Here is a 24729-nt window from a genome sequence, read left to right as displayed (position 1 = left end):
GCATTCTCTGACCGCCGAATCATGTTGTCGTTCGTGGAGAAGAGGACGAAAGTTGCCAACAGCCTGATAAGAGATTGCCACTTTGATAAGAACCTGATAAGACCCCCTGGCCGGTAGTCGTTATCACCCGGTATTTAGCCGGGCCAACGTCGCAAGGTAGATATTTCAAGGGATCCTCAGCAAGCAATACCGAGAAACCAAAATCGAGTTTAAGGGGGTACTAAAGGACGTATTCAAATTTAGCACACTTGCTAGCTCCGATTGGCTACTACTGTTCTACTAGACATGTTCTACGAAGGGATGCTAACACCAAGTCTTATTTACAGACCTAGGTTTAAAGTCTGCAACTTCCATTTTTTTGTACTGACAGCTGTCAGTCATAGTCACCATGTGGCTGCCATTTGCCAAAGCCCATCATGCTTCTGTTGCCCAGCAACGCCAGGATACCCAAAGTCAATAAGGTATTTTAGCATCATGTATTGCGCTACGCCACGTCTTCTTAGCCTTGACCCATGGTACGGACTGCACCTGCCTAGCTCATAAACTTCAGCAAAAACAAAGCAAGGGAAAAACTAAAGCCTGTGTACCTGCTTCTCATCTACTTTAACCTACTTTAGTCCCGGTATAATTGCGCGCTTCGTCTAAACTTTAGTTTCCTTTCTTTACAATATTGCCATCTCTACACTACGAACCCTAAGGGGGTGCCGCTGATATTAGATAGTTGATGACGTTGTAGAGCCATCTATCCTAGCACGGCTTCCATCAACACAATATCCCTATTATTTGTATCGCCCACCAAGCTGTCGTCAGCATCTTCTTATATCATGGCTTCCGACAAGCAGGCCAACCTCTTTCAGGTCTACCTGCGTCTGCGACCGCCTCCTGCTAGATCCGGCGGCTCAACCCGTTTTCTTAGCGTTGAAGAACCTGAACAAGAAGATCTTTTACCAACACACATTACAATCGATCCGCCAGGCGACCGGCGCCGAGCCATCGAAAAGTTTGCCTTTACGCAAGTCTTTGAAGAAGCCTCGACACAACTAGATGTCTTCCAAGATACCCAGATTCTGCCATTAATTGAAGGCGTGCTGGCCCCTCAAGGCGGTGAAGGGACTGATGCGTTGGTGGCGACGCTTGGTGTGACTGGCTCAGGAAAGGCAAGTCAAGGCAATTGTCGATTTTAACTTTCGACCCAGCAACAGCAATTGCCTAATTTAGTTCACAACTGCTAACCTCTGATATTAAACCTGCTTAGTCACATACTATTCTTGGCTCTAAGTCTCAGCGCGGCCTGACGCAACTCTCTCTTGATGCTGTTTTCCGCGCTATTGGCCCACGAATTGCCGATATCTATGAGAGCCCCTCGCTCGAGGCTGAAGTCCAAACGGCCGACGCCTCTGAAGCTGCAGTTACCACCGCTACTACATTCATTGATAATGTATATGGAGACCTGGGCTCCTCTCGGGGTAGTAGCTCGCGATCAGGAACTCCCATGTTTGTAGGCACACACCCCGCCTTAACTACTGATAATCACAACCAAGCACACTCGCCGTGGGTCTTGCCGAGCGGCGGACCACAAGAGTCATGTAATAGGCAGAATGACCAGTCGTCTGCTGCCACGATTGACAAGCCCCTTCGATTCTTTAGTCAGAACTTGAACCACAGCAACTCGCGCGACAGATCGGCTTTTGCCCAGTGGCACCGTACTAGCATGCTTACACCAACCCAACCGACAATGTCGTTTATGAGGACTACCTCCTCAGCTAGTTCTCGAAGATATACTAAACCAAATTTACAGGGCGAAACATCAACTACCAACCCCAACCGCCGCTTCCTTGCACGGCCCAGCAATCTCCCCACCAAGCCCGATATCAGTCCCTGGGTAACAATCGCCTCCGATGAAAACGCTGAATATTGCGTTGTTCTTTCCATGTATGAAGTGTACAACGATCGCATTTTTGACTTGCTTACACCGCCCATCAAACCCCCTGGAGGAAAGGAGCCCCGTCGTCGGCCGCTGTTATTTAAGAGCACAGAAGCAAGCCCAGACCGCAAAGTAGTTGCTGGCTTGAGGAAGGTCATTTGCTCGAACTACCACGAAGCTATCCTTGTGCTGGAGGCTGGTCTACAAGAGCGCCGTGTTACTGGCACGGGCAGCAACAGTGTCAGCAGCAGAAGCCATGGTTTCTTTGCGGTCGAAATCAAGAAGCGAAAGATGGGCAGACGTTCGGCCACTTGGGCTGGGAGCACTCTAACTATTGTTGATCTAGCAGGTAGTGAGAGAGCCCGCGACGCCAAGACACAGGGTGCTACTTTGGCTGAGGCCGGCAAGATCAATGAGAGCCTGATGTATCTGGGACAATGCTTGCAAATGCAAACTAGCAACAAGCCCAATATTGTACCCTTCCGCCAGTGCAAACTGACCGAGCTTTTGTTTTCCAACTCGTTTCCCTCATCGCACATGGCCTCGTCCTCCCGGCCGCCACAAAAGGGCGTAATGATTGTCACGGCCGACCCATATGGAGACTTTAACGCCACGTCTCAAATCCTGCGATACGGTGCTCTTGCCCGCGAGGTTTCTGTTCCCCGTATTCCATCCATATTCTCCAACGCCGACTCTACCTCATCAGCGTCGGTACGGTCGATTTCTCCCAGCGAAATACTCATGTCGCCTCCCCCAGTGGCCAATAGCCGCCGGCCCATGCTACACCCACCCCAGAAACCCTTTCGCACACCCAGCCCAGCTCATATTGCCCAAACGCAGCACATGGATGAGCGGGGAACCATGGAGCTGGCTGCACTGGAGATTGCACGCCTTTCAGAGGAAATCGAGGCCTTGCGAGCTGATGTAGCAGCCGAAGCCCAGGCTCGTCTCGAGGCCGAGGCCCATCTTCTCACGATGGAAGATAAGATGCTGGAACAGGAGCAAGTCATCCGAGAAGAGTGTGCAACGGAGTTTGACACACGACTAGAGCTGGAATTAGCGCGCTGGAAGACGAATCTCGCATTAGAGCAGGAGCGTGGCGAAGCACATCTTGATCGCAAGATTGAGCTTCTTGAAAAGGGTCTTGCGCTTGACGAGCTCGAGGAGCAAGAGGACAAGGAGAACGTTCTGATTGAAAACCTAGAAGAGGAAAATGAACGTCTACGCCGCGAGGTAGCCGTCATGAAGCGGGAACTCGCGCAACGCAGCCCGACAAAGCGCGTTCCGCTGGGCGAGCGCGAGGATTTTGCACCAGTGATGGGCGTACGCGAAGTTGGCAGCCTGAGTAAGCGGCTAGAGAAACTGCGGTTTGGCGGGGAGCTTGCCATAGAGTCGGGCCGGTCTTCGGTGTCGTCTTCACGAAGCGCAAGTCCAAGTATTGTGGGAGCTTCGGGGACAACGGGCCAGCAAAAGAGGGCGAGCATGCGCAAAATAGTGGCGAAACGACGCGAAGAGGACTATTAGAGAGAAGAAGACGCCAGGGGCGAGCGGGACTAGCTAGAGTAAAAGGTTTGTAAGTGGGGTGGACGTGGTTGGCATGGCATGTACATGTCACAGTTAATGTTTGCTTTTTGTATGTCTCTTTTTATTCTCCACTTACTTGCATGCCTTTTCTTTCGTCGTGGCATGCCTTACTTAGATTGCATTGTTGACTGCATGTAGAAGAAGAATGTTGATTGCTCAAACGCACCAGTCGTCTGGATGCATGTTGGAATATACTATATATATATGTGTGTATCTGTAACCTTACTCCCTCTGCAACACCGCAACTAGTCCCATCAACCCTAGCATAGCTGTCTTCAGCCAAGGGTATTCTGAGAGTAGGATAGTTACGTAGCCGACAAATGGGATATAACCAAAGACGCTCCCAATGATGTCTTTACGCACTAGAAAGTCCTGGCCGTGTGCGTATAGATCCGTATCGTCGCCATTGTTGTTGTCACCTTTGGTGAGCATCTTGGCTTCGGGGCTACACAGATACAGAGAGGTAGGGCATGAAGGTTAGCAAGAGTACTTGAATATGGAGCTGCGAAGAGCACCAGGAAGAGAACCAAGGGGTTGCTTTAGAGAGCTGATGTTGTCTTACCCCTCGCCAAACTTGCGCACCACGCGGTGTACAATGGGAATCTCCTTGCCCGCCACGTTATACACAACAACTTCACCAACATCCGTTTCGCTCATGATATTGCGGTTCCAGAGGAAGAGCAGATCGCCACGCTGGAACGCCGGCTCCATGGATCCGGAGAGGACGACGACAATTGGGGACGGCGAGTCGGCAACTACGGATAGGCCCTTCCACATCTAGAGGGTGGCGCATAAACGGGTTAGCAATGCTTGGATAGAGACGCGGGCCTGGCGAACTGGCGCAGGTGGTGCCCTGGATACCATGGCGGGAAAAAAGACAAGTGGGCAAGACTGCGTACCATGAAGGCTGTGGTTAGAATCATGCAAAAAGTTAGCACTTGACCGGCCGTTTGGCGCGGGTTTGCAGTAACACCGAGCATGGTTGGGGACGATTCTTTGGCTGTAGCTGGTGTGTTGGGGTGGGACTTCGAGATATTACGAGTAATAGGAAAAAGGAGCGCAAGATGGGAGGGACAGTAATATAAAGACAAAGTCCGTAGACAGACAAAGGCTTCCAGTGGGCTCTGCAAAGCTTGAACAACAATAATGGCCCAGCTTAGAAGCTCAGGATTGAATCGGACACGACTGCGCTTTAGATAGAGACCCACTTTATCTCTTATCGCAGCTGATGATAGCGCCTATGAGCAACGCGTCTATTTGCATTTGGCGCACGGATAATACTCGGCTTAGATACTCGGCTTATCTAGCCCCATAGCTCTCTTATCTGGGTTAGGCTTAAGGGTTTGGACAGGGTGTGTCATATGCTATACGAGGCACTTGGTGATTGCTACCAACATAGACATGTATATAATATGCACATATATCGATGTATGGGGATAAGCTCACCGCCTCATCAGAAGTGGCACATGATGTCTGCTATAGAAGCCGGGGACCCTTCTTTTAGACGTTCTGCTGCTAGCGATAAGGAAGTTCCTGCTCATTTCTGCCCAACGAGCTACCCGTGACAGCTTGGGAGCTGTTGACGGGCCGGGGCGGCAAGAAGATTACAAACATATGCAAAGCCATTGGCACATATCGCGCAGGAGAAAGACGGGCCGCTGGCTCTGCCTAGATATGGAAGCTTGTGGAGGTGCTCGGCATATCTTATTCCCGCTCTCCCTAGCCGCCGGCCTCTGCCATTGGCTTACACATAACAGCGAGAGGACCATAAACAGTCCAGACAAGCCTGTATTTGATAGTGACTATGCTTTTTGAATACGTGAGGCTGCCCGGCCCCTAGCTTGTAGGCATGCTTATCTCAAGACGGGGCGAACGCGAGGCGGGGTTGCATGAGGTGCAGGCGGGAGTAGAGTCATTGTCTAGACGGGGCGGGGTTGGCTAGCAGGGGTATGCAGGGCCAGAGCGAGAATAACATGTTATACTGTGCAGCAGGGCAGCTATACCCCAGTCAAATGACTTATACGGGCTAACAACGCATGGGTTTAAGCTTAAGGCTTTGGCCGCCTTCTTTCTAGCTTGCATCTTGCTTTTGGGCTGAGAGCAGGACGAGGGGAAGAAGACAAAGTCCAAGACATGCAGGCTGCTATTGATAAGCGGAAGAAAGAGTCATTAAATGAGCTAGTTAGGAAGACCCGGGCAGGCCGGCCTGGGTCTGAGATTAGTATAAGAAGGCTCGCCGTCCGGCCTCGACTGGGCAGGTGAATGTGCTATTTTCCCACACTACTCGAAGCATACCCCCCGACGTTGACAAGCACCATATATCTAGCTTGCCCTTTTGCCCTTTTGCGCTTATACCTTTTATTTTTCGCTTTTTACTTTTTGCATTTGGCCTCCACATCTACTCCCAGTTAGCTTGCTCGCCTGCTGGCCTGTTTGCTTCTTTTCTTGCATTTCGCTGTATCTAGTTTGTATACCCTGCGATACGAGTTAAGCAACCAACTTGCATCTTTTATAAGATCTCTTGCCGTTAGCTCTTTCCTGTCCTCTTGGCAATAGCCGAAATTACACAACACGGCGGATACAAAGATATTACTTACCGCCTTCGCCTACCAGCTATAGAGTAGAACAGACAAGCTCGTGTACTTGTTTAGTCCTCTTTTCCCATTTCTAATTTTTATACCCTCGTTCTGCTTCTAGGTCTTGACTGACTCTAGAAGCTTTGGACAATTTCCGCTTTCACAGTGTCTCGCTCACCGCGTCCCCGTCGATTCTCCAGCATCATGGCTATATTCAAGCGCTCTCCACGGCCACATGACCAGGCCCGCGTAGGCAAGTCCGTCAAGCCCAAGAGAAGCGTCTTTGGCCTTGGTATATCGCGGAATCCCGACCCAGGGGGAAGCCACGGAAAGCAGGCGCCGTCTTCGAAGGCGCTTTTGAGGTTTCCGAGCAAGAAGGCACTGCCCAAGGCACCGCCGAAAGTGCCCCCAAAGACGGCAAAGCCCTCTGCTGCACCGCCTCGCAACATCTCCACTGGCCGCAATCACCGACGCCTATCTGATGAGATGGAGCTGCCGCTGCCCTCGCCATCGCCTATCGTTACCATTGTGGTGGGTCCAGAAGGGCGTGTGTTCGCCGCGCACGAAGACGTCCTCTGCCAGTCGCCCTTCTTCGCCGCAGCCTGCCGCAGCCAGCTTCTAGGGTCCATCAACAAGCGGATTGCACTGCCCGACGAGGAGCCCGAAATATTTTCAGCGGTGCTAGAGTACCTGTACAAGAAGGACTACTACCCCCGACTGATTCGCAACAAGGTGACTGGCTCATGGGAGCTAGAGGACTCGGACATGTCTGAGGCTACACAAAACACAAACCCGTATGCATCCCCGACGTCTCTAGGGGCTACGTCTCCTAAGCTACGTCGAAACAGCAACCAGTCCAAGAGACAATCCACCTCGTCGACGGCGTCGTCGGTTGAGGCTACGATCCGGCTGTCTAGCTATACCCAGCCGCTACTGCGTGATACTGCCATCTACTGCTCGGCGGATATTTACGGGCTTGAAGGGCTCAAAAAGCTGGCCCTACGCAAGCAGGGCCTGCAGTCGGGGATCGATGTTGCCACGACCCTGCGTTCGGCGCAGTATGCCTACACTAACACGGCAGAGACCGACTCACGGCTGCGCGCGCACTATCTTGCGCTGATCATCCATTGTCGTGACACGTTTAAGCGCAGTGGCACAATGCAGGCTGACATGGAGGCGGGGGGGAGCAAGTTGTACTTTGACCTGTTCGTAGCTCTGTGCAACCACATTGACGATCTGATGGAGGTGGCGAGGATGAAAGGCTCTCCAGGGCTGAAGGGGGTGTGATAAGGGGAAGGGGGCGAGTGAACACGCAAGGAAAATTGAAAATAAAAAAAAACCCAAGAAAAACAAGGAAAACAAGGAAAACCCCCACAGAAAAAAAGCGAGAAAAAATGACAAAAAATGACAAAAAAACAAGATACCATATCCAGATAGCTAGCACCACCAAATTGCATCTTACTTTTTCAACCCAAGTCTTTGCTGAAAAAAAAAATAACAAGTTAGATGCACATGCCGAGAATTGAACTAGACGCCTCCAGCTAGCACATCACGTGCCCCCCTTCTTTGATTGGTCCAGGGCCAAGAAAAAAAGAAGCTGGGAAAGTCCCGGCCAGGCTCCAGTTCACTAAATCGAACTTCTAACGTTGAGGAGGGGAGAAGGGGCACAGGATAAAGAAAGGAAGGAAGGAGCAAGACGTCAACTGATTGGGCTATTGGGGAAGTTTGTGAGGCAAATAGGAAAGTGGGCTCTTATCTTCCCCGCTAGACTGGAACGACAAATTTTTTTAATTTTTTTTTTACAATTATTTAATATTTTTTCTTCTCCTCCAAATCATATCATCGTCAGTTTTCTATCCTGCTCTCTTGTAATCGTCACAAGGGCTTTCGTCTCCCTTGACTTAATTAACGGCTCACAGTAACTTCTAGCAATTCTTTCATCTTTTCTCTGCTCTCTTGGCTCTTGTTGCTTTTACGCAAACTACCTACCTACCAGTGAACCTTGCAAATTTTCTGCGGATTTTCTGTTATTAAAAATACTTTTTTTTTTTTTGCTCTGGCAACGACGTTCAAGCTTTCACGAGGGTTTCTATTTTTTTTCTCTTCTTTTTCCCGTCTTTATATATATATTTTTTTAACTGACTCGTTGTCTTTCTTCTCCCCCCCCCCCCCCCCTTCCCCCATCTCTCCCTCTCTCGCTCTTGTCTTGCCTCCCCTCCATGTCGTCATTCTTGACGCCCATGAAACGGGCTCCCATGCCCGGCGGTGCGGCTCAGCCCATCCGCCCTCGTGCTATCCAACGTCCCAATCTTGTCAGAGCCATGCGTGAAAACGACGAGCGGCGATATGCCATGACCACTGCTGCCGCTGCTGCCGCCGCCTCCAGCGCGGTCAAGCCCTCTATCTCCACATCTGGACGCACACAATGTCCGAACAAGAGCTGTCCCAAGCCTGATGTCGTCGAAGGCATCTGTCGCTCCTGCGGTCGTGTCGTTGATGACAGCAACATCGTGTCTGAGGTGCAGTTTGGAGAGACTTCCTCTGGTGCCGCCATGGTCCAGGGTAGCTTCATAGGCCCCGACCAGGGCGGTGTACGAAGTCTAGGGCCCAACTTTCGCCGTGTTGGAGGCACCTCCGAGGACCGTGAAAAGACCATTCGTGATGCCAAGATGTTCATTGCCGGTTTTGCACATCAGCTGGAGCTGAGCGAGTCGCTGGTCAATTCCGCAGTGCAGGCCTTCAAGCTGGCCAGCAACGCAAACTTCATCCAGGGCCGCTCTCTGGCTGGCGTGGCGGCCGTCTGTCTCTACGTTGCCTGCCGCAACGAGCCTCCCTGTAAAATCATGCTGCTAGATCTGGCCGATCTCGTGCAAATCAACGTTTTTAAGCTAGGCCGTACCTTCAAGGCCTTCAACAAAGCCATCCCCATCTGCAACGGCGGCTTCGACCCCGTCTACCCCGAGGACCTCATCTACCGCTTTGCCACTAAACTAGAATTCAATACCATGACGTCCAAAGTGGCCGAGGATGCGGTGCGCCTTGTGCGCCGCATGAGCAGAGACTGGATGGTCATGGGCCGGCGGCCGTCTGGTATCTGCGGCGCTTGTCTCCTTATGGCTGCCCGCATGAACAACTTCCGCCGCACTGTTCGCGAGGTTGTCTACATTGTCAAGGTCACCAATCACACCATCCAGAACCGCCTCGAGGAATTCAAAGTCACCGAGTCAAGTAATATGACGGTCGAAGACTTCTTGTCGCAGGATCTTCTCGAGTCATCGCATGACCCGCCCTCCTTTTACAAGAACGCAGCCGAGTATCAAGCAAAGCTCAAGGAGAAGAGCAGGAAGCGCAAGCGCCGCATCACCGAAGAGCCTGGCCCCGAGCAGCAAGTCCTGCCCGCCCCTGCTCTTCCCCCTTCCCCTCCTACTCCCAGTGCTACTATCCCATCTAGTAGTAGCAGTAGTAATAATACCCCCTCTTTATCATCCTCCACAACAACAGCCGCCACCGCCGCCACAGCCGCCACCGCCGCCGCCCCTGCTAGCTTCCCTATCGATCCAGCCATGATGCCCAACCCTACGCCTCCTGAGCCTGCAGAACAACCACCCCGTCTCGATGCAGATGGCTTTGCTGTGCCCCAAATACCGACAGCCAATGGCGACATTAATGCTATGGCTTTAGCCGACCCCGAGGGCGAGGCTGCCCTGTCAGACCTTGCCCGCAGCTTTGGCGACCAGCCCGCCAGGCGGACAGCTGATGGGTCTACGGAGCAGGACGATGATAATGATGACGACGACAACGGAGAGGGCCAAGACGGGAAGGCCCCTCCTGAAGACGTCGGTCTCGGCTTGACCAAGGATGGAAAGCCCCGCAAACGCGCGCCCAAGTCAGAGGGCGCGAAGATACCTCTTGACCCCGAGTGGGAAGCCGATGAGCTGGATCTCGAGGCCCAGATCTCTGAGATCTTCAACGATCCTCACACTACTGAGCATGCCAAAGCTTTTGAGACGGCGCAAAAGCGGGCCCAGCAACACTCCCAATGGGCTCTTGCCCAGGAGCCGAAAAAGGAAATCTCCATGGCTGCTGAGGTTGGTGAGGACGAGTTTGCCAACGACCCAGAAGTTAGCGGCTGTCTATTGTCGGAGGAGGAGGTGCGCGTCAAAGAGCTTCTCTGGTCGAATCACAACAAAGACTGGTTGCGCACCCAGCAGGAAAAGGTGTTCCGTCTTAAGCTAGCAGCCGACAAGCCTAAGCAGACACGCCGCCGCAAGAAGCGACCGCGCATGGGCGAGGGCCAGGCCGAGCCTGCTGACACGCCTGCTGATGCAGCAGTCAGCGTCATGAAGGAGCGGGCTATATCCAAGCGCATCAACTACGATGCCATCCGCAGTTTGTTTGATATTGACGAGGAGGACACGAAGACCGGTGGCTCGAGCACGCGCCCAGCTACAAGCTACGCAGGCAGTGCAGCGGGAGATGAGGAGGCAGATGAAGACGAGGCCGAGGGCGGGGCTGAGGATGGCTATGATGACATGGATGGCGACGGGCCGGGCAGCCCAGTAGGCTCGGACGGCTATGGCTACGGCGATGACGATGGAGACGACTATGGATATGACGAGGAATGACGAGAGAGGACGCTGAATTTAGGTATTAGATGAGAAGAAAATATTTTTTGAAAGAAATAAAAGCATGTGTGCCAAGCATGGGCACTAGACCTATACAATGGCCCATCTATATACACTAGCTATGGATGTATTGCACAGATAGTCGACGGCAGCCGTCTTCAAGACGCATTTGAGATACTATAGACACCAAAATCTAGACAGAGCAATCACTATGTAACCACACAACGGACGACAAGTCATATACAAAGGAGAAGAGAAACCGGAGGTAGAATGGGATTCGCGGCCCAGGTACATTGCGGGCATTATCAAATAATGAGAAAGACAAGAGAAAAAGGAAGAGAAGAGGGGGAGGAAGAAGTAGAAAGGGGGGGGGGGGGGGGAGATACGAGGGGGCGGCATAGAAGGAAAGGAAGGAGGGAAACAGGAAGAGAGAGACACATCGCTGTGCCATCTGCCCTGCCCCCGCTACCGCAGAATGCCTACGCGCGCTGACCGTGGCGGCAGCGGCATCGAGATGGGGCCGCCGCTACTTGATCCGGGGCCTGAAGCACGGATCCAGTCATCCCACTCCTTGGAGATCTCCATCAGCACAGACCCCATGACGGTGGCGCTGGCCATAAGACTATGGCTCTCGCCCTCCAGAACGCGCACCTCGCATCGCCGCATCGTCTTGCCCAACCAGCGGACATTGTCGACGGGCACACGCGTGTCACGGCTGCCGTGGTGAATGACAACGGGCCGCGTGATATCAACATAGCGGAAGCCAATCGTGTGCCGCCGCTCGAGACATACCAGCAGGTCTACGGCAGGATTGGCGCCAGTCGTAGCCAGCTCCCAAATGGCATGGGTCAGACGCTCGTCGTAGATCTTCTGGCGCTCCTTGTCAGACAGCGCATCAAACGCCGCGGTCAGGATCTTGGTGTCAGGCGCCTGGCTGCCGCTGGCACCCACGAGGCCGGGCTTGACTCTGTCCATGTTTTCAGTGGCTGTCATACTCGGGTACGGGTCACTGAGTGGCTTGGAGCCCTGCGGGAAGCCGATGTTTTCCTTGTCCTGGCTGGCGGTTAGACTAGCCGAGCGATGCTGGCTGCTAGACTTTCTCTTGCGACGAGGCGTTTTGGGCAGAGAGCTGGTAATGGAACTGCTGGTGGCAGTCATGAAAGAGCTGTTGGCAGCCTTGAGGAATGGCGTAGGCAATGCACGCAGGATGCGCTGCGAGGTCGGGATGGCGTTGGTGGGCGGGAGCGCTTGGGAGTTGCCAAACACGTTCATTTGCGAGGGGGGGATCCAAGGCGCCAGCAGGTGGATGCGGCCGCAGATGTGCTGCGGCATGCGCAAGGCTGTCGCGAGTGCATAAATGGCACCAGCCGAGTGTGCCAGGATGGAAAACTTGTTGATCTTGAGGGCTTGGCATATGGCGTAGACGTCGTCTACAACAGGTTGTTAGTTAGCAAGCAATTTACGGATGCTGCGTTTGGGGCGGGGGGGGGGGGGGGGGGGGGCAAACTTACCAGGCCAACTCAATGGTGTTGTAGTTCCATCGCTGTATGGCTCACTGTCGCCAACTCCCGGGCGGTCGGGCGTGATCAGGCGTAGCTTCAACGTCAGCGCCAGCTCGTCGTAGAAGGCAGTGATGTAGCGCGTAAGGCCCATGCCCACACAGCAAAAGACGGCACAGCCCTCGGAGTCGCCGACCTCAGAGAACGAGATTACCCGCCCAGTCTGCGGATGTCGGATCTTCTGCGATAGCCGGGGCGAGCACAGATACGACTCTACGGCATCATCGATCGAGTCTGCGCTCTGAGGGCGTTCGTAGCCAGCCGAGAAGCGCGAGGGCTCAGGCAGTGGACCTTGTGACAGCCGTTTCTTCTCGGCCTTGTCGGGCTTAGGGCTAGAGCTGCCACCGCCGGACAGACGCTTCAGCCGGGAACTACTACGTTTAAGCTTTACGCCATCGAAGGCGTCGGAGGAGTAGCGGCCCGAACGTCTTTTGCTAGTGCGGTCTGAGCTGTCATCGCGTCTGCGGCCCTGGGCAACGGCTGGCGAAGGCGCGCCGCCCTCCTCGTCTTCTAGGTCGTCCGCGGCGATGCCACCAAGCCCGTTGCGTGGCGACCTATAGCTGTCAGACACATGGCGGTGGACGGGGGTGTGCGAGCGGCTAGCTAGGGGCCCCATGGGAGGCGACTGGCCAGCGGCATAGTAGTTGTCGGGTGTTTGCCTGCGGGATATCCCGGCATCCAAGGAGCTTACACCACGGCGATGCCGCCGTTCAAGCGACACGTCGGATCTGTGTCTTGCGGGCTCGCTATGCTCGGGGATTACGTCCTCATCGTGCGCAGGGCCGCCGCTGCTGTCGCGCTTGCTCGACCGCGAGTTGCGAGCCGAGGATCTGCGAACGCCGGACGAGCCGGTCTTGCGTAGCGACGAGTCGCGTACAGGTATCTGGTGCGGGCTGACGCCATCAATACCTGGCGAAGCGCGGTGGCTTCCGGGCATTGTGGTATTAGTGGTGCTGTTAACGGTATGCTCGGGCGCTGTTGGCAACGCAGGCATGTCGGCAGCAATAATGTATTCCTCGGTAATGGGGATCTCGGCTAGCGGTGCTGTGGACCGCAGCGTGGGACTATTAGGGTCGACGCTTCCGCCAGATGCGCCGAGGCTCGCTATCTTTTTCTCGTACTCCTTTTCGCGCAGCTGTTCCTTGGAGCTCATGTACATGAGCCCTTTTTGGTTGCGGCCCTGCTTCCGGCCCCAGCTATCGCTTGACCGTGATCTCCGCAGCTCGATACTAGCAGCAGCGGCTGCGCTACAGTCTATGGAGATGTTGCCGATGCTCTGGTTGCAGTCGTCTCTCGAGCACGACGAGCTTTTGGAGGACGGGCGGGAGTTGGAGCGCAGCAGCGCCTTTAGGCCGCCTGATGAGTCGCGGTGGACAAGGCCGCGTGGCGCGGTTAGGGAGGAGTAGCCCGAGGGAGGCTTAGATGTCTTGATGACTGGAGGGGCAGCAGCGAGATCAGGAGGAGAGGTTTTGTCGGCACGCAGGTCCTCGAGAGAAGGCTGGTGAAAAGCGCCGTAGTCGACGCCAAAGCTCCCGCCAGCGTGGTAGGGCGCAGGGGCGAGCAGGGGTGCTGACAGCGAGGCAGTGGGAATTGCAGGCGGTGGCAGTGGTCTCAGCGTGTGCGAGGGAATGTCCAAGCTGGCTGAGGATGGTTTCTGGATGACAGCAAAGCTAGAAATAAGGCTATTGAGGACCTCAGGGCTGGCAGGTGGCACCGGGGCGTGGTGCTGGTGCTGGTGCTGGTGCTGGTGTTGGTGCAGGCGCTGGCGTTGGTGCTGGTGTTGATCCTGGCCTTTGTCTTGGTCGTTCTGCTGCGAGTGCGATGGCCGGTGCTGTCTTTGCGGAGTCTGGTAGCCGTAAGGATGTGAAGTCGAAGTTTGAACGCGGCCAAGCGCTTTCTGGAGCGATTTTTGGCGCGAGTGCTGGCGAGTCTGTTTGGGAATAGGGGGCAGGGCGGGAATGGTATAGTCCATCATTGAACAATGAAACAAGGAGACCGCCAGTGCAGACGACTCGAAAGCTGGGAAGGAAGATAGGGATGGACGGTGAGTATTACTTAGAAGCGAGAGAAGAAGAAGAGGAAAGAGGAAAAGAAGAAAAAAGAAAGGGAGGAAAAAGGAATCAGAAGGGGAGAGAGAGAGAGGAGAAGAAAGAAGGAAAGAGAGCAGGAGAGAAAGAAAACAACGACAGCTACGAGAGAAACAGGAGCAGCACAAGAAGCAGAAGCAGAAGCAGACAAAGCAACAACAGCTGCCCGCGAGGAGGAAATTTCACTCCAGCCAGGAAAGATTTAAGGAAGCAGGCTCATTAATAACCGTAATCTCCTACAGTCACCTCACCCAGAACAGAGTGGATTTGATCGAGGGTCGACAAAGGCACAGCAAATGAGAGAATGCAACCGTAGGAAGGACAGTGGCAGGCGGCCAGGCGGAGCTGGGAAATCAGCAATCCAATCACCAGCGTGGCGGCCAAGGTTCGCTGCTGTCGGGAGACAGAGACAGAGGGTATAAGAGGCAAAGCGGGCTATTCATACCTTGGGCGGGAGATGAAGAGGCAGGGGGGCAGGCGTGGCTTCTGGCTGCTAGCTGCTATCCGTCGGCCTAGTCCAGGCCTGCAGGCTTCTCTTGCTGATAGAGCAAGCAAAGAAAGGCCAAGGGCTTGAAGATTCGCAGTTGTGTTATATGCCAGTGAGAGAGTGAGAGGAGGCCGCTAGAGCTACTAGTGCGTACACTACGAACTGCGACGACGCTGCGACTACTGCCCCCACTGCCCCTACTGCCCCTACTGCCCCTACCGCCTCTACTGCCCCTACCGCCTCTACTGCCTCTACTGCCTCTACTGCCTCTACTGCCTCTGCCCCTACTGCCGCTACTGCCGCCACTGCCCCTACCACCCCTGCCGCTCCTAGGCTCTCTCTTCCTGTGTTCTTGTAGGATGGGGATTTGGATTTGGATTTGCACGCACAAGTCAGTCGTCTGATAGCCCAATGCCTGCTGGCCCCAAGGATTTATCTCAGCCAACAGGCTGGCTGTCTAGCGTGCAAAATAACAGGATGCGGCTGTTTGATTAAAGAATGCTATTAATACTGGCGCAAAGGCTCATCAACAGTACGAGGAACCTGCTGCTGCTGCTGCTACTGCTGCTGCTACTGCCGCCGCCGCCGCCGCCTCTATATGATAGTCCCTGCATGCAAAGAGCAGCAGCGCTCGTCTACCAAACCCCCCCCCCCCAGGCACAGATTCTCCAAGGAGACTAAGGGGATGGGATTGCAGCTAATGCAGGCATACACAGGTTGCTAGAGACAATGCATGGAGGCTGCAGATGGACAATATTAGATTGCCACCCCAGGCCCAGTTTGGCACAACACTATTGGCCAAGTCAGAAGTTTATTTCCGAGTAGGTGGAAGGGGGGGAAGGGGGGGCCTGCACTGTAGGATGGAGGATGCTGAGGATGAAGGGGACAGGACGGATGAGGAATAGCACGAAGCCAGGTGGGATAAGCAAGCAGAAAACAGAAAACGACAAGTAAAAGACAAACCAGCGGTCAACTGCCGAGACAAGAGGCAGAAGCCCGACGCGAGATCAGGACGCGAGACTAGGAAGCACCTCGGAAGCCCAAAAATATGGCGCCTGGTGCGGCGCAGGCAGGCCAGAGTACCAGGCCGGCGGCACTTCCACTCTCCTCCGATCTCATCTCTCGTGCGCCTCGGCCCTGGTGCATAACGGCAGGTATAATAGGTTGCATTGTCCAACAGAGACAAAACACTACTCTACATTGCACTGCACTGCACTGCACTGCACTGCACACGTTGCACAAGACACGCTCCAGGGGCAATGCATATTCACGTACACGCCCTGCATAACAGATGCCTAATTAACACGGCATGCTTCTCGAATCTTGAATTGTACATGCCTGGCATCTCCGTTCTCCCTCCATATGCATCCACTCAACGGCCTGCCTGCAAACAGCTTCTGTCCCTATCGCCCAATCTCCCAATCTCTCGTATCAGTATTCAGATGAATGGAACCCTATGAAACACATCCGGTCTCCAGACCTTGCTCCAGCAGCCTATTCCCCTCTCTCGCTTCCCTCCCACGCAGTCAAAGCTCCGCAGCACAGTGTTCCAAGCTTCTAGAATGCCACCATGCGTGGTTTCTAGACTCCTTGGGGGCCCGCGCGAATGCCCACCAAGTGTAAATAATACCATCAACTATGCACCCCCCTAGAAACTAGTATGTGTTCTATTCAGTGAAGCGAGCAAGAAGGCTACTGAACAGACGATATCCTTGGGGACCACGTGCTTTGTTTGATGATGTAATTCCCCCTACACTCGCTCGCCAACTATTACACCACACCCAAACTCGCTCACTCACTCTCATGCGCTCACACTGCTCGCACTGCTCACATAGTGGCATCTGCCCACAAAACCCAGGGCACGTCTGTCCACCGCAATCTGTTTGTTTCACTTGGGCACGGGCTTGCTTTCTTGCATTGTGTTGTTTTCATTATTGGAGAGGGTTAGACGTCCGTCCAGGGTTAGTACTAAAAACATCGTGTTAGTTCTTGGCCCAGTGCCCGTCCCCTGCATCTCCTGGTGGGTGCCAATATATAGTTTTGTTATCCTTCCCTTGTCCTTTACGCCCAGCCCATTTTAGCCTGGAACCACTTCATGGTCTCCAGGCCCGTCTGGACCCTTAGCCCAATGCGGGCATCGAGCACAAACGCTTCCCAGTTCGCCACCTTGTCCAGGTGTGACTGGCACAGTTTTGCCTTTTCACGGCACGAGCTGTTGGAGTTTAAATTGTTTTGTGACATGCTGTTAGTTTTAGGCGTGGCTATGGAGGCGCCTGGGCTGTTTGTACCGCTAATATCGGTGTTTGAGGACGCAGCCGTGCTCGGAGCGTCCTGGGCAGGGGGAGACGCCGATGTTGATCGCGATGCTGGTGATGATGGGGATGCAGAAAGCGCCGTTTCGCTCATGTCTGCCGCTTGAGGGCAGGCCTCGTTCCAATAGCACACGGCCGCTTCGTAGTGCGCAGTTGGGAGGATCCAGTCGTCCCGGCTGGGGCCTTTGAAGGCGGACCTACAAGACGAACATTAGTATCGGCCCACATCTCTCCGCGAATCTTTGTTCGAATATAGCTTACTTGTCGTGGCACAGTACGTCTCTCTCCAGAATTTGGCATGCCTCAGAGACACGGCCAAGAGTCCTTAGCAGCGCGGCTTCACAGACAAGCTTGCTTGCGCTCTCATCAAGGACCTGCTTGATGGACTCAACGGCCTTAGCAGGAGCGGTCAGTCGGTCCCAGCTTAAGAGATCCAGGGCTTTCTTCGCCTCGGCGGCATTCATGCGTCTATGGCCGTTGCTCAGCAGGATAACTTCGCTTGCCGGGCTTGTGCCGATTGCGTCGATAAGATCAATATCAAAGGTCTTGGCTCGCTCCTCCCACTTGGCTATCTTGCGGGCAGTGTACTGCTCGAACGGCAGCTGTTTAGCCATAAACTTTTTGCGGCCTGACGTCTCGGAAACCTTGGCCAGGAACTCGCTAGCAGCCTTTTTCTTCTCCTTGGCCTTCTCGGTGTCCCCAGCCGCAAGGGCATCGCGGTAGAGTTCGACTTCGGCAGAGCCCATGAAGAAGTAATAGGCGGCGTGACTCCAATCGTTAAGATCTAGCCCCTGTGAAAACACCTCGACTGCGAGAGGCCAGTCCTGTATGAACAGCGCATTGAGACCCAGCTCAAAGTTTATCAGCGCAGAAACTTGCTTCATTTTCGGGGCAGGGGCATCGCTGCGGCGCAAGGCAGCAATAGCCCCCTCGAGGTTCCGGGATGTCGAGCACAGCCGCGATTCTTCAAGTCGCCAGAGGCCAGAAGACGGATACCGCTTTTGTATTTGGACTAGCAGAGCCTCGCATTTAGCCCGGGGATAGCCAATGGCGTCAGCACTGTCGTTCCAGTGCTCGGGCGTTGGCAGAATATCGCTAAAGCCAAGCAGGCCATGATAATAGTTGAGCAGGACCAGAGCCGCCACTGCGCCATGGACATTGGAGTACTCAGTGCTTTCCCAGAGTAGCCGGATGCCCCGTTCGCGGTCGCCCTTAAGACCAATCATAGAAAGAAGGCGGGAGAACGAGGGAGGTATCATGGAGAACATGAATAGGAGAATGCCGAAGCACATGTTGGTTCCACTATGAATAAAGACATCGCGGGGATTGTTGAACTGGCTGTCTTGACCCGGACCTAAGCTACCATTCTTTTCTGCGTTCAAGGCAGAAGTTTCAATCTTCATAAGAGCTTCCAGCGTAAAATATGCTTTCCTCAACTTGTAGAAGCTCCTCAGGGCCTCAGTAATGCTCTCGTGTAGAACGCCGACCACGGCCCCCATCAACTGGGCTTCGGCAAGAACCAACTGGTACTCAGTTCCGGGCGGATAGAAGCCACACATTTCAACCGTGAATTCCTTCTCGGCACGCTTCTGATCGGCATATGCACGAGTCTCGCAGGTGTTAAGCTGGGCAGACGCCGACGTCATAATCTCCTTTTCAAAGCCCAAGATGGCCCTCATAAAACTAATGACCGCAAGGGATAGCGCATGATAGCACGAGTCCGCCGTTTTTTGAAGGAGAGCCTCGGCACCGTCCATGTCGTCGTCCATGATGAGTTCTGTAGCCTTGAAGGCAGCCTCAATGTCGGCCATTTCTTGGCGCATGAGATCCTCCAGTGACATTTTAGGCTCTCCAGATGAGCTGGACTCAGCGGAACGGAACCAGACAGATAGCCTATTCATTGTAGAGGCCGGCCAAAGATGAGGAAAAAAAGGGGGAGGAGTATATAGAGAATGAAGAAGTGCTGTGAAATTGCGAGGCTTGTACTTGTACAAGATAAGGGAAGCATAAATAAATATAGAAAAAGCGCTTCTAAGAGGGAAACAAGACAAATAAAATAGGAAAGAGCAAGTCTCGAGTCCGGTCGATCTTACAACACACCAAAGCAACTACCTTCTTTCTGCGCGCTTCTTTCCTTGCATTGCAACTTCCTTCTAGACAGTATGTACTTTTGTACCTTGTCTTGTATTATGTATCAGTAAGTATACCTTACCGTTGATTAGGCGCAGTGCGCAACAGCCAAAGCACTCTACCTAACTCGGTTGCCTTCCTGCTCGGTTAGAGAATTTGTCTCTTAATGGTGGCTTTGTGTGCAGCCTTGACTTGGAGAGCTTTAGACAAGGGGGCTGATTTTCTACGTTAGCATTTCATAGGGAAAGCCCCCGAATCAGGTAAAAAAACAGATGCAATTGGCCCAAGATAATTATAAACACCAGCACTTTTGCCGCCATGGGTGAATAATCTCGCAGGAGGAGGGAGTAGCGCTTGCTGATAATGTAGTTAGTGTGCTAAGCCCCCCCTCTGCTTATCCTAAAGTTGAAATCAAAGCCACTTTGTTGTTGTCTATCCAGTAACCCTAGAGATAAACAAACAACCCTTGTCGTTGTGTGAGAATACTTATGACCTGATTTCTTTGTCATCAGCCTTTTCGCCAGGCTGAAATGGAGCTTCGTCGTAAGTGCAGAGCTTCGTCAACCCGAGAGCAATAAGTCAAGACGCTTACTAGACCAGCCAACAGTCCAAGCGATTCCATCCCGATTGTCCGCCACACAGACACAAGCTAGAAACGCCCTACTACACAGCAGCCTGCAAACATAGCTTTGTTGACCGACCCCCGCCGACGAATTTGCCAAATACCTTTCTCTTTGCTGGCCCCTCCAATCTGTATACCTAGACATACCTTCTTCAGAGCTACCACGAATCCTAAACACAATGGCTGCTGCTGGAGATTCCAAGACCGCGGCTGCTGAAAAGCCCACGGAAGCTGTCGAGGCCCCCGTCAAGGCTACTGTAGTCGGTGAAGACGACGAATTCGAGGACTTCCCCGCAGACGGTGAGTTGTCTACTATTGCTGTGGTCTAGGAACCGGCGTGGGTGCGAGTGGTTACACGTGAAATGACAGCTGCTAACTGCACGGCTGTGCATGGTGTAGATTGGCCGCAGGAAGAGTCCGAAGCTGCGGGTGGCAGCACTGCGACGCAGCATCTGTGGGAGGAAAGCTGGGACGATGACGACACCAGCGATGACTTCTCTGTCCAGCTAAAGTATGGTTTGCCCATCCCGGAAAGAAGTCTTGAAGGACAAAAGCCACGCAGGGAAACCGAATTACTAACTAGAATTTCTATAGGGAGGAACTGAAAAAAGTAGAGGCTGCGAAGAAGAGATGAGCAGCTTTGCCTGGTGGACTACGGACACGACAACCACACGACAGATACGCACGTAACACCCATCGCAGCAAGGACGAACCACGCAATAACATGCAACATACCCATGGAACCTACGCCTAAACACATGCATACATACATCTTATCTACACATGCGTTCTTTAATAACCACACGCAGGAATGCCATGACAGCTAGCGCTGCTTGGACATCCACTCCTAGCAGCTGGCCAGATCGGCGGCTTGTCGCGGCCGTGAACAGGCATGTTGTGTTGGCTTGTCACCTTGTTTTCCGTTTAGCTATGAATGATAATGCCTTTCAAAATCGGCTCAGGTGACTCTCAGTTTTGTATTACATCCACACGTACACACACACAGGCACATGCATATAAATAGCTCCCGTTGTTGCCCTTTTAATTCTGCCATTTTTTTTTCTTTCATTAATGTAGTAGCTACTATGGTTTGCAATGGAGTTCAAGCTTATTTGGTAGACAGAGCAACAACACCGGGCAGAGCCTTGCCCTCCAGCAGCTCGAGGGAAGCACCACCACCGGTAGAGACGTGGCTCAGCTTGCTCTCAACACCGTACTTGGCAGCAACAGTAGCAGTGTCACCACCACCAATGATAACAATCTTGCCAGCCTCACAAGCAGCAACGGCAGAGTCGAGGGTAGACTTGGTGCCAGTGGCAAACTTCTCCATCTCAAAGACACCGCAGGGGCCGTTCCAGAGGATGGTAGAGGACTCGTCAATGGTCTTCTTGAACAGCTTGACGGACTCGGGACCACAGTCCAGACCCATCCAGTTGTCGGGGATACCCTCGGCGTCGGTGGCGCTACCAGTGTTGGCAGTGGGCGAGAAGTCGTCGGCAGTGATAAAGTCAACCGGGAGAACAACCTTGACGTTGTTCTTCTTGGCCTTCTCCATCAGGCTAGCGACGTTCTTGGAGCCGGCCTCGTCAAATAGAGAGGTACCGATGGGCATGTTGTTCAGGGCCTTCTTGAAGGTGAAAGCCATGCCACCGCAGACAATCAGGGTGTTGACCTTGTCCAGCAAGTTGTCAATGAGCTGGATTTTGTCCGAAACCTTGGCGCCACCCAGGATGGCCAGGAAGGGGCGCTGGGGGTTCTCAAGAGCCTTGGCAAAGTAGTCCAGCTCCTTCTTCATGAGGAAACCGGCAGCCTTCTGGGGCAGGTCGACACCAACCATGGAGGAATGGGCACGGTGAGCAGTGCCGAAGGCATCGTCTGGCGGGGGGAAGGAGAGGTTAGATTATTTGTAGGTTGTAGAAGGGATTTGCATAAGCAGGCTTGCATAGAAGGGGATAAGAGGGAGGAAAGAACACCCGCGATTCTTCCTTTCTGCGCTAGTAGTGGTTGCAGGGTAGTAGTAGTAGTAGTAGTAGCAGTAGTAGTACTTACTGACGAAAATGTCACCCAGGGCAGTCAGACCCTTGCGGAACTCGGCGACCTTGGCGGGATCGGCCTTGATCTTGTTGCCATCCTTGTCCTTGGCAGAGCCCTCCTCCTCAATGTAGAAGCGGAGGTTCTCCAGCAGGACAACCTCGCCGTTGTCGGCCTTGTTAACCAGGGCCTCAACCTCGGGACCAACCGAGGCAGGGGCAAGGGTGACCGACTTGCCGAGCAGAGCCTCAAGCTCGGGGACAACGGGCTTCAAGCTGTACTTCTCGTTGACCTGGCCGTTGGGGCGGCCCAGGTGAGACATTAGGACAACAGCCTTAGCGCCATTGTCAATGGCATACTTGATGGTGGGGACGGCGCCGGCAATACGCTGGTTGTTGGTGATCTTCTTGTTGGAGTCGAGGGGGACGTTGAAATCGACCTGCAGAAGAGTGGTTAGCTGCTGTGGGCCTTACCTGCATGCATCGTTTAGAGGAGGGAGATTGGAATGTATAAGCGCAGTAGGAGGAAGCTTCCGGCCAGGGGTGGGGGTAGAGAGGCAAAAGAAGAGAATCGAAGCAGCGAGAAGTCGGCTCTTGCGAGGCAACTCGAGGCGGGAGAGGAAGAAACAGAGAGAGAAGTTACTTACACGGATGAGGACGCGCTTGCCCTTGAGGTCAACATCGGTGATCGAAAGCTTGGAAGACAGAGACATCTTGAATGTTGTATGTGGTGTATGGGGAGGTAATGTTTGATCTGTGGATGAGGAAAAGAAAGAAAAAAGGAAGAGAGAAAATAAGAGGGAAAAAAGAATCAGAAATCCTCAGATAATAACCGGCGATTATACAGAGGAGGGAGGGGTGGTAGAGGAAGGAGCGCACCTTACGATTTCGGTGGTGGGGTTGGCGGTTCCACTTAAGTTAAGTGGGCAACTGCCTTGGCTGATACAAGATGAATGTATGAGGTAAATCTTCAATTCCATGCACGCATATTGCATAGAATGGCACGCCCATATCTCTGAGCACCGCAGCCGTCAAGACATATTTGCAATTCACATGGACACATGCGCTATCTCTCGCACTGGTTTTAGGTGGCGTGATGGTTGGCTGACGATCCTCCCATACAGGCGAAGCATAACCATCACTGCGGGCTTTTAATCTCTCTACAAGCAAGGCAGCCCGTACAATGAATGATATGCCTGTATAGCATACTACTACACATAATAACAGGCCTCCTAGTGCCTAGTAGCTAGTAGCCAGTAACAGCGCACTTTGCTGCACACACAAAGAGCTCGGACGACAAGACCGGAAGCCAAGCAACCCATTCATTCATCCATGGCAAGCTTAGGGCCTCGACCAATGAAAGCTGCAGAAAACTGGACACAAAGAAAAGCACTCGGAGCAGTAGTGGGGGCAAGCCAGTCTGTTCTAGGAGTGGTCACCTAGGGTTACTAGGGTTGACACACGCTTTGGACAACTGAGGCAATCCGAAGCGCCGCTTTTCGCAGAGAGAAAATTTAGGAGTGGATGCGCTCCTATGACGCTCCTATCATGTTACGACTGAGGCCATGCCATGTTTCATGGCGTTGCAAAAGAAGCAGAAATCCTAGTTGATGTAAGAGATACTGTTTGTATTATTCCCCTCTATATATAATAAGGCCATCACTAGTGTGCCTTGATTTGCCGGCTCTGGCCTTACTGATATCGGCCCGGTCCCTGTTTGACCAGCCGGCAATACACGTAGCAGCAGTTGTGATTAGTTAGGCAGTTGAAGAGGCGGGTACCGCCTTGCAAGGAAAGAAGCCGATATTGTGGTGTGGTGCCTTTACTATAGAGAAATAGTAGACGGCAAATGAGACACAACCTCGACGTCTTCGGCTGCATTGGTTAGAGAGAGATAAGCCGTCCATGCAATCCCAACAGTGGATACAAAGGGCTAGAGAGGAAGGGAAAAGAGAAAAAGAGAGAAGTTAGTAGGTACGAAAAAAAGCAAGTTAGTAGAGACAGGTAAGTTTAAACGAAGCATGCATGCATGCGCACACGAATTTAGAACTTACAAGTTGGAAGTGTACCGGCATGAAGCGGAAGTTGACGATTTGCACGGCCGGCCAGACAAGCCAGTTGGTTTTGAGGGTTGGCAGATACATGTCCTGCAGCTTTTTCTTCACGGCTGCCTTCCTGCCGCCTTCAGCTAGCGTCATGGCCGTGAAGAACGCAGCAACACCTGTCAGAGAGGGAGAGCCGGGTAGTTAGTACGTTTGTCGACTTGTAATTCTTGGCGCGTGTGCGTGGGATACTTACCAAAGGGTGCAAAGATCAGCTGATCGCACGCCATTCTCTTTAGTGCCGGTCCCATGGCTGCCGTCTTTGTTATTGGGAAAGCCTTTCCCAGCAGCTTAAACCAGCCAAACTGCACAGGTGCCATGGCCATTCCATACCCGACGAAACGCAGCAGGCGCTCGGGATCAAACGGCTGTGCCGGGACCGGTGCCCGTGGCAAGACAGCCTGCTTCCAGGCCATCAGTGTCTTTTCGTCAAGCTCAATATCCACCTCGGACGCAATAGGGGCCGGCTCTCCGTGAGCTTTGACCCATTGCTTGTGCTTGTAATTGGCTTTAACGGCGGTAAGAGTCTGGGCTACAGTATCAGCGATGCCGCCAAGGAGGCCGTTAACAGCGACTGTGGTGAGCAAGGGGGCCTTTGCGTATTGCTCATTAAACATGCCCACTGCGAACCTGATGAGTACCATGGCGGATATCCAGGGAATTAGATAGTGAAGAGGCTGCGAAGAAGCTT

The 24729-nt window shown here is 53.2% G+C and overlaps 9 protein-coding genes across 9 annotated transcripts; 4 read left to right on the top strand and 5 right to left on the bottom strand.

Annotated features, from left to right (window-relative positions):
• Window positions 1-824: 824 nt before the first annotated feature.
• On the top strand, window positions 825-3448 carry HOO65_040030 (Kinesin-like motor protein 9; the record flags this gene model as incomplete). Its single annotated transcript, XM_071002597.1, has 2 exons — window positions 825-1139; window positions 1256-3448. 2 exons carry the CDS (start codon window positions 825-827, stop codon window positions 3446-3448), a joined length of 2508 nt encoding a protein of 835 aa, XP_070858873.1.
• Window positions 3449-3730: 282 nt separating this feature from the next.
• HOO65_040029 (Signal peptidase complex catalytic subunit SEC11) lies at window positions 3731-4488 on the bottom strand (the record flags this gene model as incomplete). The annotated part of the gene is made up of 3 exons (XM_071003016.1): window positions 3731-3953; window positions 4071-4285; window positions 4408-4488. 3 exons carry the CDS (start codon window positions 4486-4488, stop codon window positions 3731-3733), a joined length of 519 nt encoding a protein of 172 aa, XP_070858872.1.
• Window positions 4489-6288: 1800 nt separating this feature from the next.
• Window positions 6289-7371, top strand: HOO65_040028 (uncharacterized protein; the record flags this gene model as incomplete). The annotated part of the gene is made up of 1 exon (XM_071000547.1): window positions 6289-7371. One exon carries the CDS (start codon window positions 6289-6291, stop codon window positions 7369-7371), a length of 1083 nt encoding a protein of 360 aa, XP_070858871.1.
• A 953-nt stretch (window positions 7372-8324) lies between these two features.
• HOO65_040027 (Transcription factor IIIB 60 kDa subunit) lies at window positions 8325-10709 on the top strand (the record flags this gene model as incomplete). The annotated part of the gene is made up of 1 exon (XM_071000546.1): window positions 8325-10709. The coding sequence occupies one exon, from the start codon at window positions 8325-8327 to the stop codon at window positions 10707-10709; it is 2385 nt and encodes a 794-aa protein (XP_070858870.1).
• A 465-nt stretch (window positions 10710-11174) lies between these two features.
• HOO65_040026 (acetoin dehydrogenase E2 subunit dihydrolipoyllysine-residue acetyltransferase) lies at window positions 11175-14243 on the bottom strand (the record flags this gene model as incomplete). The annotated part of the gene is made up of 2 exons (XM_071002554.1): window positions 11175-12139; window positions 12221-14243. The coding sequence occupies 2 exons, from the start codon at window positions 14241-14243 to the stop codon at window positions 11175-11177; spliced, it is 2988 nt and encodes a 995-aa protein (XP_070858869.1).
• A 2660-nt stretch (window positions 14244-16903) lies between these two features.
• HOO65_040025 (Mitochondrial outer membrane protein iml2) lies at window positions 16904-19055 on the bottom strand (the record flags this gene model as incomplete). Its single annotated transcript, XM_071002659.1, has 2 exons — window positions 16904-17351; window positions 17416-19055. 2 exons carry the CDS (start codon window positions 19053-19055, stop codon window positions 16904-16906), a joined length of 2088 nt encoding a protein of 695 aa, XP_070858868.1.
• Window positions 19056-20085: 1030 nt separating this feature from the next.
• HOO65_040024 (DSS1/SEM1 family protein) lies at window positions 20086-20540 on the top strand (the record flags this gene model as incomplete). Its single annotated transcript, XM_071003054.1, has 3 exons — window positions 20086-20206; window positions 20306-20417; window positions 20501-20540. The coding sequence occupies 3 exons, from the start codon at window positions 20086-20088 to the stop codon at window positions 20538-20540; spliced, it is 273 nt and encodes a 90-aa protein (XP_070858867.1).
• Window positions 20541-21014: 474 nt separating this feature from the next.
• On the bottom strand, window positions 21015-22649 carry HOO65_040023 (Phosphoglycerate kinase; the record flags this gene model as incomplete). The annotated part of the gene is made up of 3 exons (XM_071002760.1): window positions 21015-21781; window positions 21956-22376; window positions 22584-22649. The coding sequence occupies 3 exons, from the start codon at window positions 22647-22649 to the stop codon at window positions 21015-21017; spliced, it is 1254 nt and encodes a 417-aa protein (XP_070858866.1).
• An 833-nt stretch (window positions 22650-23482) lies between these two features.
• Window positions 23483-24682, bottom strand: HOO65_040022 (Protein sym1; the record flags this gene model as incomplete). The annotated part of the gene is made up of 3 exons (XM_071002876.1): window positions 23483-23539; window positions 23991-24157; window positions 24235-24682. The coding sequence occupies 3 exons, from the start codon at window positions 24680-24682 to the stop codon at window positions 23483-23485; spliced, it is 672 nt and encodes a 223-aa protein (XP_070858865.1).
• Between the last annotated feature and the right edge of the window lie 47 nt (window positions 24683-24729).

This window comes from Ceratocystis lukuohia (genome assembly GCF_044167205.1).
Source record: "Ceratocystis lukuohia strain C4212 chromosome Unknown Supercontig4_pilon, whole genome shotgun sequence".
In the NCBI taxonomy this organism is placed as follows: domain Eukaryota; kingdom Fungi; phylum Ascomycota; class Sordariomycetes; order Microascales; family Ceratocystidaceae; genus Ceratocystis; species Ceratocystis lukuohia.
The sequence above is the reverse complement of the archived record's forward strand: the minus strand, read 5'-3'. Positions and strand labels throughout refer to the sequence as shown.